General features: G+C 42.2%; 2 protein-coding genes across 2 annotated transcripts in view; one reads left to right on the top strand and one right to left on the bottom strand.

Annotated features, from left to right (window-relative positions):
* ggps1 (geranylgeranyl diphosphate synthase 1) lies at positions 1-6,038 on the bottom strand. The gene is made up of 4 exons (XM_061284474.1): positions 5,722-6,038; positions 5,011-5,093; positions 4,555-4,625; positions 1-2,043 (listed from the first exon to the last, which is right to left on the bottom strand). Exons 2-4 carry the CDS (start codon positions 5,081-5,083, stop codon positions 1,246-1,248), a joined length of 942 nt encoding a protein of 313 aa, XP_061140458.1. The 5' UTR covers positions 5,084-5,093; positions 5,722-6,038; the 3' UTR covers positions 1-1,245.
* Positions 6,039-6,352: 314 nt separating this feature from the next.
* Positions 6,353-13,415, top strand: part of arid4b (AT-rich interaction domain 4B) — a 30,568-nt gene continuing 23,505 nt past the window's right edge. Inside the window, exons 1-2 of the mRNA XM_061284472.1 lie at positions 6,353-6,580; positions 8,358-8,406. Coding sequence (XP_061140456.1) covers positions 8,401-8,406 — 6 coding nt within the window. The 5' untranslated portion in view covers positions 6,353-6,580; positions 8,358-8,400. The remainder of the gene's footprint in view (positions 6,581-8,357; positions 8,407-13,415) is intronic.

Below are 13,415 nucleotides of genomic sequence, written 5' to 3'. Positions count from 1 at the left end.
TGAAGAGTGTGTCAGCTTTAATAAGAAATGAAACAAACACGCATGGGTTGGATGAGTTCAGACAAAACAGCAGTCGTGGTCATAGCAACCATGCACTCAAGGTTTTCGGATTTGGCAACTTCTTTTGGGCAAAAATGGAAGAAAAAGAAAACCACCGCAGGAGCATGTTTATGATTGTGTAGTGCTGACAAGTTCATCTTTACATTCTTGCAGTCTTGGTAGCTTGTGAACCGGCGTGAATGAAGAACAGAAAAATGCCGACCCATCTATTTTCTGTAACACATGCTCAGAAGGGTCGCGGGTGAGCTGGAGGCTATAAGGCACATTGATTTAAACAGCATTTCAGGAATATTTCTTCTTAAATTGTGCACAAAATATGTGCAGTCTTGAAGTGCTTGTTCGACAAATGGCGCTATACCTCTACTCATTGGAAAACTGAAATGACCCAGAGGACAACAAAACCCGCAAAATTGCAAAACTTAACACGTTTGAAGAATCTTTAATTGCTACACATAAGTGTACAATAATTCTGATAATTGTGTGAACATGATAAAAATTTGCGATGCTGAACGTGCACTTAAGTGCAATGGATAAACACGGAGTAAAATTGACTATGCACAAAAAAAGAAAAATCAAAATGGAATAGCATTATGTTGCATACAAAGCAGATAATTTGAAGTTCGCTTTGAGCCGTGGCGGTTTGATGAACAAGTGCCACGTGTTTTTTAAGCACTCCGAACAGCCACATGCTTTAAAGATGGACTTGAGCAAAACACTCTGTGTTAAATAAAGCAAGTGAAGCTCCATTCATTATAGCACCTTTCTAACTTCAAGGTACTCAAAGGGCTTTTAAAATGTCGCCTCATTCACACAAGGATAGCGAACATGGCCATGGTAGGAAATGAAAGGTCTGTGCAGTATACAAAGAAACCTAAGCCAGTCTGGACTAGTATTTCACACTTAAGAAGCAAACATGACAATTTCCTACAGAGCCCCTTTCCAGATCACTGGTTGTTTTTGCTTTCAGCAAGATTCAAGTGTGGTACAGTTTAAAAGAATACAAGGAGTGCATTTTAACATGATTCCAACAAAGCAAGGACAAAAGGCAGGATGCAGGCTGGATTTGTTTCCATCTTGATGCATTGGTCTAGTGTTCTTACAGTTTTGTGATAACGTGAATATTTTCTTAAATGCAAGGCGTGCAGCATGTCAGCGCCGTGAGTGACAAGGAGTTGGTGGAGGAGGTCAGCGCTTTTGCTTGATGTGCTGCTCAGCATTCAACTCCGTTTCAGTCTCTCGATGCATGTGGCTGAGGAGTTCTACCAAGCTTTCCAGCTGAGGATTCCCCCCGAGATCCCTGATCAGATGGTAAGACTCGGCTTCTAGCTCGCGCAGAGTCTGACGAGTGTACGCGAACGAGCCCACCTTCTCGAGGTAGTCCACGCAGTAGCGCTTGATGTCCATGTTGTCTGTGCGCTGCCTGAGGATGTTCTGCACCTGGGTGCTCTCTGGACGTGACCAGATGGCGTGAATGGTGGGGAAAGAGAACTTGCCTTCTGTCAGGTCCTCGCAAAAACTCTTGTTCTCACTATACTCGCACGAGCGCAGGTTGGCGTAGTCGTCCCGGATCTGAAAAAAGAGGCCCAGTGTGTCCAGGAGGGGCTTCAAGTCCTGCTTCCAATCGGAGAACAGCTGCATCAGGCCCACGGCCAGGCCAAAGAGGCCACCGGTTTTCTGAAGCACCATGTTGCGGTACTCCTGTTCCGTGGGACAGGTGTACGTGTCCCTCCAGTGGATGTCCAGGCCCTGGCCGCGGTGCAGCTCCAGCAGCTGCCGGGTGAACACGCGCACAGCCTCGGGGTTGTCCAGCGTCAACACCTTCTCCAAACCCAGGAAGTACACATAGTTGGCAGAGTTGATGACCGAAGGAACGCCGTAGATGCTGTGGGCCACGGGAAAGCCTCGCCGTAAATTGGAGTTGTCCTCGATGTCGTCTATGAGCAAGCTGGCATTGTGCAACATCTCCGTCACTTCGATGATCACCTGAATTGCGTACAAGTAAGTGATTTCTTAATACACGGTGGGATTTGGTGTGTAGAGGAAAATTGTTGATGCACTACATTTTGCTAACAGCAGAGAGCGCCATGTTTGCATGCTCTCTCCCAAAACAAGACAGTCAAATGGCGATGTGGTTGAACTTCTACACATACAAAATAGTTTTCCTCATGATCAGTCATAATTTTAGGAAAATTTACAAAATTTTATGATAATCTATATGCACAAGTTGTATCTACCTCAGTTAAATTTACTTTCTCGCATTACAAAAACAATGTTTCCATTTGTAATCTTATCAAATCCAAATCAGAGTCTACTTTTTTTCCTCTGGAAATGTCTACACTGATGTTGAATGACTGAAATGAAACCCCTTGAAGGAGGATACAAGAAACAAAGCAGTAAGTCAAAAGATGGCCTTGAGATTAGATTTGAAGGCTGGTGGGAGTGAGAGCTGTTTGCACAAAGAGAGGCTCAGTGGGTCAGACAGATGGCCAAGGCTGCCTAGCACAACCTTTAACTGACCCTGAAACCTTAGTGAGCCACTTAGCGTTACTGTACGCTCTTGAACTGGGGTTCTCAAACATTTTGGGCCAAGTGAACCCCCTTAGCTATATAATACAACATTCTAATGCCAATTAAACCCAACTACCATATGTGCCCCAAAATATTTTTGTAATGTTTCAACCTAATGTCTGACCTTTTAATGGGATCAAAAGTAAACATTTGGTTTTATGTATTTAAATTAAATTTTTATTTTGCACATCACAGTTTGAGAGGCACTTCCCTACTTAAAACTGAGCGTGAACACGAATTGCGACTTACACTATTCTTTGAGTGACAGTCTGTTCCCTCCCATTAGACAAGTGACATTGGCTTCACGACTCAAAGTAACAGAAATCACAACCGCCAAGGTAAAATCCAAAATTTCCATCCATAACGGCTCCAAGAACTGCCATGGAATATGTTCAGTCAGACTGCCAGTGCCAGAGTGTTATATATGCATTCACTGATCCGCAAGTCTTTATTGATTAGCATGACCACTTTGCTGACGGTGGAAGTCACATTTTGCCAAAGCCATAAACGGTGACCTATTAACACTGCAGCCATTTCTTTGCCACAAACAAGTGTATTCAGTGCAATATACTGAAGGCCAGTCACTTGTGAGCAGGCTGCCATTTTGTCATTTCGGGAGGCTGCACAAGAAGCGTTGCACCAGACAAGCCAGTGGCTGGAACGGATGATGCCTCGCGCCACTGACTGAGTCATTCAAAGTGCAAATGCAGTACATAAGGTCCTTAGTTATTACGCAGTTCTATTCCCATAGTGGCGGCGTGACCGTAATTTGTACGCGCGTAGGCCATGAATGTACAACTGGCCAGTCAAATGGGTTAAGATAGATAAAACGAGTTGTGTGGTCCTTTTCTGCCCCAATTGCAGTACAATCTGAATCCAGTCAAGCGTTCCACTTTTTTGTTATTGAACAACAAATCTGTTGGGAATGCGTTGATATGTTGAGTGCTGCAAATACAGAATATTGTGATGCTAGCCGTTCTTCATTGCCCAGGAGAACAGAACAAGGGCAACAGTAGAACGGCTAAATCTCAACATGACACGCATCTCACATTCTGTACTGTAGATGTTCAACCGAACGACACAGGACACCAATGTCACTCCATTCATCCGTTTGAAGGCACACTTGTTTCCATGGCGGCGCCTTCTTGGCAGCAGAGAGCTAATGATGCCGAGAGGAGTGCTCTCAGTCCGCGCGATGGGTTCAGCGGGAGTTTACCGAGCGCCGCGCAAAGAGGGGCGGGGGCGTGCTGTGCCATAATTCACCACAATTGGAATTAGAAGGCTTGTGGCAGAAGACTAAAGTCAGATGTGTTAACAATATGAAGCTACGGCGGTCACGTGGCGTGCAAACCGAAAACAAGTATGACGTGGAACACTTAGGCACACGTGATGTGTAAAATGCCTTGTGGGATGCGGCCTTTCTGTTTCCTAATGTTATCATGTGACCGGAATGTAAATAGGAACCTCCGATTTGAAATTTGACCAAAATTGCTGAGAAAAGTATGCATACAAAGAGGACTCCATTTGGAAATTATTGCTAAATTGTACTCGTGTCTCTGCTTCTTGGTGCAACATGGCGACGAGGACAAGCCAATACTGGTAATAAAAAGGAGAGGAGTCAAAAGCAGAGGTTGACCAGCATACCATAATTAATTGTGTTTGATCTGGGAGGCACTAGCGAGTGTAAATGTAAGGCATGTTCTTCCATTGGAAACAATACAACAGCTCAAGTGCAAGGCACGTAGCACCCCCAATTGGCCGGAAGGGAAATTGACATACAGAAAATTTAGGAACAGCAAACTTGACCCAATCAACTGGTTTTATTTTGCTGCAAGCTCATTTAATGTGTACCATGCTGTTTTGTGGCTATTTCAAACATTTTGTTGATTGGGGAATTACTGTAAATATTTCGTTTCAGTTGCTCACCTGGAGTTTGTCCTCTGGAACATTGAGCCAATGGTTGAACGCTTGAGCAAGTTTTGTCCGCACTTGTTTTCCTGAGGAAATAAAAAACAGCGTTTGATTATTTCAATCTATTTCATGTGATGCTAAATCACAAGTTGACTAAGAAACCAGGACAAAAAACAAACAAATGAATACAATCTCACAATATGGGGCTGATTTTGAATTCCATTGATTAGTACGTGTTGCACAGTAGCCTAGTCATTATATTTGCAAGTGTGGAGTACTTCAAAAATAAGATTAACTGGTCGGCGATAGCAGCAGGTCCCCCGAAAAATCAATGTTAGAAGGCATAATATATTTTTATAGAGACTTTTTCTTACTGGACTTCATGTTCCAGTGCTCACTGTATGAATTATAAAGTTCCAACTTCCAACAAACAGTGATGGTGATGTTTGTTAAATTGAACAGGTCACTCACCTGGCAGTTGTAACAAGTATTTGTATGGCTCCAGGAGAATTCGCTCTGAGGCTACTTCTGGTTCACAGTCCATCACTTCAAAACTATTTGAAGTCGCGTTGTGAGAAGAAAATGGGAAAGATTTTCATTAAAATCGGGTATTAAAAATTTGGAACGTGCATTAATCTAAAATGATGACGCACGTCTAGTTTGACCTCACGTATTGGATCCTTTAAAGTTTAATTACACAGCAGATGTTCTTGTACAAGCAGTATTTCAAAAGAAATGTTGGTAAATAGAATGTGGGAAAATGCAATGAAGATACTAATTGGTCACAGCAGCAAAAAAAAAAAAAAACGTTTTAGTTCAAGTGCATGAAATAGACTTAGATGATTTTAGGCCTCAAAATCTTTATTAGGATAGAAAAATGAAATAGAAATAACTCAAAGGCCGCCGCCTTAGTATAACACAAGATAAAAATATTTGTGGAAATCCAGCAGTATTTTTTCCATATGTAATAATTATTTCGAGAAAGACAGATTGGATTAAATATTTTTTTAAAGATGAAAACGTCTGTGAAGTCAGAAGTTCCATCAAGACAGACTAGAATAAATTCAAATCATATTAATTTCCTACGGCTTATCTTGTCAAGAGTCGCGGTGAGCAACGTCCTATCACGATTGTAATTCTAAATACACAAATTGTTGCCGAATTGTCTTCATCTCTACCTACCTTGGTTGTCTCCGATACCAGAATGGTGACTGACCGGTCGTTTCCGTTAGCCACACGGCTAGTTGACTTGTGTTAGCATGCTAACACAAACGATCGCTACCAGCCCACATTTCTACCTAGTTTAAATCGTAATAATTTGGTCGAATAGCACATAGACGACAGAATTACCAAGATCACTAAGGGATACCAGCGTAGTATTGATACACTACACGAGCCCACTCACAAGCTATTACGCAATGCTAATGCCGGAACTAGGCAGATCAAGTCTGCTAGTTCTTATATGCGTGTCGAGCTCAATGTGTGTGTTGTATGCATACAACAACATTGCCCGATAGCAACATCCAAGCCTGTATTTGACACCAAGGAAAAAATATCGTCCAATCGGGACACACGATACCATAAAACAAACGCACCAATAGATGATCATAAACCTGGGAGTTGTAGTTTTTCTGTATTTTTCTTGTTGTGTCAAGTAACCAGTAGGTACGTTTATTTCGTATGGATTGCCATGGTTTTTTTCCCCCCATTATAAACCAATCGTTGCGAAGCAAGGCGTTTCCGATGGGGTTATCATCCAATTGGATTGCGCAGAAATGACAGGGCGTGATCAACACGCCCGTCAATCATACTCAGAAGTCGGGGGAGGGTGGTGGGAGTCTGAGGAAAGAGGCAGGCTGGAGAAGCTTCTCAACAAGGCAAACAGCAACGCTCTGCGAAAACGACTTTATCCACCCGTGTTCAACATCAACCTGAGGCCGACGAGCGGCGAAACCTCCCCGAGTCACCACTTAAATGTTCCTTTGGATTACTAGCACACTTTCGTCGAAAAACGGACGTGATTTTCAACTTGGCAGCGCAGGTAAGACTGCTGTTGTTCGACAAAAAGCCATCTCTATTTCGAATATCTTTCATTCGCTCGCTGCCTTTCTTTTTGACTGCCTGTTTGCTAACTTGTTCCTTGGTGATGCAATGTGTCTTTGCACAATCTAGAAGGGAATGAATGAATCCACTAGCGAAAAACAACTCGGGCCAGCTCGATCGCAAAGTTATGCGGTAAACAACAACCTTATGGCAAGTGAGACGGCTCCTCCGGGGTTGAATAGTTCCACGGCTGCTGGGGGGGGGGAGCACCAGCGGTTATGTTGTTGAGCGGAGGAATCCTTGTCGTCGAGCACAGGCGTCAAAGTGATTTTACACGACAACACTGTGGGCGAAGCTTGGCGTCGATGCAGTGATTAAACGGCTTTTCCCCCCCTTCGTGGCGAACTGTCAGCTGTAGTGTATTAAGCGCTTCACCAGTTCTTACGTAGTCGGTCGGGACAGAATGGGCCACCTTGTATTTGAAGAAAAACGAAACTCCTCCGCTCCAGCAGCCGTGCTCATAGATGCATAGTGATGCGTTTCCCCTTTGGGATTTTTCCTCTTTCGACGTCCTTGGTTTTATTTGGACGTAACGGGCTCGACGTTCTTCAGAGACATTCGAGGCTTATTGGTTTTGCGTGCTGGCCGGTCACTCACTCACTTGAATCGGGCACTCGGAGCCGCTAGTCTGGGGCGGATGACTGCGTGTCCTCGGCGTCCGTCGGATAAACACGGCGGACCTCGGCTCCTCTTCGAACAATACGACATGAATGTTATTAGCGTTACTACTACTATGTCAAGTCGCCACGAGGCTGACCTTGTTGCGAAACGTTTGCCAGGCTGGTTCCTTTGTCAGCGGCGAATAGTGTGCAGACATGTCGCGACTAAAAAGAGCACATTCCGCGAAAGTGACTTTTTAATTGGACGCCTGGCCGCTCGCACTTTGACCAACTTGACGCCTTTAGCGTCTCTTTCACATGACACGTCTGTAAATGTTCGTCTCGGTGACAAGCGGGTGTTATTACGGCTTTATTTTCGCGATCGGGCAAATGCACTCTCCCCGAGTCGGCGGAGAAAGGAAACAGGAACTACCAGGGAGCAGTTTGCATTTAAAAGCACCATTCTTCATCTTGTTGTGTCATGGCTTTTGGGTCGTGCGGGTAGATTGGATGCGCTGCTTGCGTACACGTCCTAATGAAGGGCTGTGCTTGTATCCGACTGTCAGCCACAGAAATGGCGTCATCCGCTGCTCTAGTGTTGCGAGTCGGTGCGGTGCAGGCAGACTGCACGCTGCCCCCACCGCGTGTGTGTGTGCGTGTGCGTGAGAAAGGAGAGCAAAATAGAGTATGTTTGCCTGACTCAAACTACAGTACCGTACTACACTTTCGTTGAATTTTGTGCACAGCGATAGGTTACGTTTGCCCTTCGCTAACACAAGGCAAACTGACGGATTATAACACGCTCATACACAGGGCATTACATAAACAGCTTTAGCAAGCTCGGTATGAGAGTGATCAGCTTGCCACGGCTTACAATGCAACAAGGATACACAGTATTGTTGGGGAAGGAAAGGGGGGGTCCGGTCTCTACCGACCGCACACCCCACCCGTCGCCCCCACTTCTGTATTCGAAACCGAACCGAGTGCAACCGCAAAGGGGCACGAAGGTGTTGGGATGTTTTCATGCTGCCCAGGTTTTTGCCAAGCAAGAGGAATGATGTCATCATAAAACAAGCCGGAGTTGACCTGCCTAACATCGTTTCTAATCTCTTTCAGCCTCGGATTCGCTACACTGGTCACGTAAAGGACTCGTAGAGAGATGAAGGTAGGCTCTCCTCACTTTTTCTGCATGTTGCTGACACTTGAATGCCGTTTGATATCTGTGGCTGTATTGTCAGCCTTTTCTTGCGTTGTGCACTCGAGTTGTTACATTGCAAACTTCAATGTCACCCTTGGTTGTTAGGACCTGTGCCCTCTGATTAATCGGCTGGGAACCAATTGATGGTGCCCCCCTCCTCTCAACTAAAGTCAGATGGAATAGGCGCCATTTAGTTTATTTTGCTGTATATTTGTGTCGAGACGACCACACGTGCACACACAAATATCAGAGTGATGAGCAGCGCTTGATGGTTGTTTTGGTGTCTTGCTCAAAGAATAGAATTATCTAGTTGCAATTTTCTTTTGTCTGCAGCGGGACTTGAAATGGGATATACCGGTACTGGTTTTCAAAGTCTCAAATTAACTGAACTGTCAGTTACTAAATTACATTTTAACAATGTTAATTCTCAGTATGAGCATAACAAGGCTGCTAAAAATACAGCACTCCTGGAACGTCATCTTTAATGAAAGGTGTTAAATGTCATGTCACTAATGTAGCCCAAGCATTTCATATTTTTAAAATAACTTTGTCACAGGTTTAAGTCAGATTAGCCACCAGTGTAATGTAAAACGTTCAAACAAGATCTGCTCTGTCATCCACATAGATACTGAAAGTACAGACACGGGAGATTTTATACTTTTAAATGTGACACTGCTCACTTCACGGTAAAATAATTGGATTTTACAAGCCTTTACGTGCCCATGAGTTGGGGTTTCACATTTGTTGAGCTCGTGCACTGGCAAAGTGTGAGAGTGTCGTATCATTGTAAATATCATTGGTTGAAGAAATGCACGTTTTTGTTCTGCGTGATACTGCTTTTGGGACCGATGTCATTGAGCGAGCATTGCATTGTGAGATTGAGGAAAACAGTCAAAGTCCAAGGTGATTGTAGTGTACATTGCAAGACGTATTAAAGAAGCAAATTTTGCAATGTTTTTAAACCTTCAAATGTGAGCGTGACCATGATTTCTTTTTTTTTTTTTGGGTGAGCTCTAATGCAACACACAGACAAATAATTTATCCGCACAGATCCACAAACGTGACTGTGTGTCGTGTGATATGCATGCCAAGTCAGTACTTAGTGATTTTTGTTTGGAGACAATACACATTTGGCTCATTAGAAGATGTGTGGGGATTGTACTTCAACTTTGATCTGCCCCTGGAGACCTCAAGCATTGACATTTCTGAAAGTGATTATTTCATGCACAAGAGCCACCCTGAGCATCAGTTCATGTTGCAATGAAAGCCACAATTCAGAGGAAAAATGCATAGTTTGGCACACAAATAAAAATCCCACATTTTCCCTGGAGTATCTCTATTCCTGATTATTATTATTATTACTGTTATTATTATCATCATGATGAATTCAAGACTATAATCCCTGCTCCACCGCACATTTTTGCAGCTAATACCTGTATGTATCATCGGAACATGATGCGTAACTCATAGTCAGCAGAAAATGAGAATATACTCAACAACTAGCACTTTAATTACTTTTCAGAACTTGATTAAAAAACTCCCTTCCTTGAAACGTATAAACATCAGATGACTGACTGTGTGTTGTCTGTGTTACTCAACGGTCAAATGTTGTAGCTATACGATTTAACCTCATTTGACTCATGTGAGCAGCTCTACTCCCTTGAAACAACACAGGAATGTAAATGCATCTCCCTGTGGTATTTCCGCACCTTCTCGCTACCATTTAGACAAAAGACAAATACCGTAGCAGCTGAGTGAGTTGCATTGTTTTGATGCTTGGGAGGTCTCTGGAGCATTTCTGAAGTCTCACGTAATGTTGTGGATAACACTGGGTTGTAACTGCAAGGTTTTGTCTAATTTCAGACGCAAACGTTTGAGAATAATTCCCCTTTCTTTTTAATTGACAATTTCAAAGCCCCTTTCCTGTATGTTCTTTTCGACATCGATTTAAAAAAAACAACAGATTAATTTGATAATCAGTTATCGTTTAATCGGATTAATCGTCCCGCCTCTAGTTTGTACCAACTTTTCCAATAGAGTGTAGTATCTTGTTTAGTAAATGGTATGACATAAACTGTTTTTAGAAATTTAGTGTGTGGTTTTCATCAATTCAATCTACCGTGTTTTGTAAGATGTGAATGCATTTCAGAAGAGATCACGAGTGAGAATCTGATTATTTTGTCACTAGACTCATTCAAGCGGTTAGGTTATGGGCAAACCTGAAAACCTTGATGTCGCAGTTGAGACAGAATGATTATATTATCTGAACAGTGTGTTGTGATATATTTCGTGTCATATAAACTGGCCACATTAGCTCAATAAAGGTTGATAAACAGTAGAATAAAAAAATAGCTGGATATTTGCAGCGTCTGTGGTCAAAGTTTACTCTAGTTTTTACTCATTGAGCACAGTAAAATGAAATCTTTGTCAAGGACTGTGCAACAGCCCCATTTAGTAAGTCTCATTCATTCTCTGCAAAAATCCAAAAAGGGAAAAAAAAATAATTGGTGCAGGAGATAGAGCATACCCTCAGAGATTCATAATGAGGTTTTACGATGACTCTTACGCGTTATCCACTCATGTTAGAACTTGCAAAATAATTATTTGCAATTTGCAGTTTCTCCTCATGTTTGAGCCAGTGTGTCAATTTAAAACAAGCCACAGTTCATTAAATATTAATGTGAGTGAAAGCAAGTATATTTTTAGTTTTTTTTTTTTTTTAAATCTCCATTGTCACATCCAGTTACTCATTAAAATAATTCATGTTTATGTTTGGCTCCCCGCTTGCGACTTTGCCGGAGGAGTACAAAAGACCTGCTTCCCAATTTTGATTGTTATTTTCGTTTTCTAGTCAAAACTGTTTGGGCATTTCCCATGCTACTTCTGCTCAAACACCGGTCACTAAGTTTACTGAACACAAAGAGGTGATTCACAGCAGGATTATTAGATGTGCTTGCTTGAATGAGAATAATTCTTTCCTCCTGCTCTCCTCTTAACATGCTTCTTTTGTTCTGTTTTAAACACATCACAAATGTAGTCAAAGTGATACAATCACAAATCACAAATATTATTGTATTAGTCCAATTAAGTGCTAGTCAATGCCCGGATATCTAGACATTTCTGGTCCTAAACCCAAATTAAACAGAAAGAAAAAAAAATGCATAAGCAATGGCATCCGTTTTAAAAACGTTCCCAAACCATTAATACGAGTGACTCATGATGGCTTAAGCCAAGTCACAACAACACAAACCCTTGTAGGGTCGTAAATTAATAACATAACAAAAGAAATGACGCTTAGCCAATACCTGCCAATTCCAATGCAGTGTAAATGTACAGCTCTCATTTTGAAAATTTGCACTCTTCAAACCTGCACCTCTTTTCATATTGTTAGAAGCTTATCTGAAAGGAAAAGCTTGCTGTCCAAAGTAAAGTCTCTTGCCAACCATCTGGCGTGCCGCGTTATCTCATTATGCATCTGTTCATAATTTGATCAGTGTGTCATCATTCCATCATCGTAAATATTACTGATTAGGTTATAATGATAACACGAACAGAATAAGTGACAACATGGCATTTCACAAGAATGTGTTTTAAGATTTGGAATCTATCTAATCCAATCCAATTTACCCTCATCCAAGCGTGGTGATGTGGATTGACTCAAAATATTGACGCCTGAGATGATCTGATGTCAGCAGATCTGTGATGAGAGAATTTGTGACAAATGGTGGACAAAAGCAACTCATGTTAAAGTCAAGACAACTGGAAGCATTCTTGAATTGGAGCGCGAGAGAGCGAGAGAACGAGAGAGCGAGAGAGCGAGAGAGAGAGAGAGAGAGAGGATTATTTATATATTAGCGCAGTTGAGCGCTTGGGTATTTGTAATATGGCCTTCATGCTAACGGTCCACAGGAACAGGTGGAACTTCTCCCCAGTCATGCAATTACCTCGTATTTTGCTTTCCACTACTTAAAGCAGATGAAGTCATTTTTACCTAAAGACGATTTGGAAAAACAGTAAGTAATTTCCACTTAGGCGCTTATTACATTTTTGAGAATCCCAGTTGACAAGGAAGTACACGTGTTTTGCTGTTGGGAGAAATACTGTATTTCTTCTCAGGGAAAGAATGAATGATTTCAGAAGCCGCCGTATATTGCGGGATCATTGTCTCATATGACAGGAAGGATTAAACACTGAAGAGGTGCAATTACAAACACTTGTTTTTGCGAGTCAGACAAGCGTCAAATGATTTCTTGTGTGTACTACTATTACTACTGATAGTCTGATTCTCCTTTCTGTCGTCACACTTTCTCACAAATGTGATTTAAATAATCTTACACTATACATTGTTCCCTGTAGACATTAGTTCCCATGTCAGCCTGTTTTGGTTTTGATCACCTCATGCCAGGTCCCATTTGTATGTGTTTAATCAAGCCTGTGTGCCTGCAGATTGTTTTCCAAAGCATTGGCAAAGGGTGAAAAGGCTATTTTAGATGTTTGTATTGCTTTAGAATGCGGAATACAACTGGTTTATAGTAACTCTCGCGACAAAGACAATGTAATACCGAGACCAGTACACCAAAAGATAGACTGGACCTACAGGAGAAAGCAGAGCGTCATGAGATGTCCGAGGCAATGAAACAAGTAGACCATTTAGTAAGGTTTTAAGCAAGGTCTTGTGCACCTGGAGCTGTGGTTCAAGTGGTTGGATGCCTGATGAGGCTTCATCCAACCATCACCACGTCTTACCCGAAATAGTTTAATTAAAATATAGAGCAAAATAAGTGCATTTGTGCTCTTCCCTTGCTGGAAAAAAAAAAACACTACAAAGTTGAACTCTGATTGGCTCCTTGCAATCACCTGATTGGCTGGTGCTTTCAACAATTTAATGAGCTTTAATCTGATTGGTTGATGCACGTTAGAAAATCCGAGTGTATCGACCATATCACGTGCATTAATAGTGAAATAGGTCTGAATCT

The sequence above is a fragment of the Syngnathus typhle genome, linkage group LG8 (genome assembly GCF_033458585.1).
Source record: "Syngnathus typhle isolate RoL2023-S1 ecotype Sweden linkage group LG8, RoL_Styp_1.0, whole genome shotgun sequence".
Classification (NCBI taxonomy): domain Eukaryota; kingdom Metazoa; phylum Chordata; class Actinopteri; order Syngnathiformes; family Syngnathidae; genus Syngnathus; species Syngnathus typhle.
The sequence above is the reverse complement of the archived record's forward strand: the minus strand, read 5'-3'. Positions and strand labels throughout refer to the sequence as shown.

Coding starts and splice junctions, on each gene's coding strand:
- ggps1 (XM_061284474.1), bottom strand. CDS start 5,083: ATGGACTGTGAACCAGAAGTAGCCTCAGAGCGAATTCTCCTGGAGCCA. Junction 4,626..5,010: donor ATACTTGTTACAACTGCCAG/GTGAGTGACCTG, acceptor TTATTTCCTCAG/GAAAACAAGTGCGGACAAAA. Junction 2,044..4,554: donor TTCCAGAGGACAAACTCCAG/GTGAGCAACTGA, acceptor TACGCAATTCAG/GTGATCATCGAAGTGACGGA.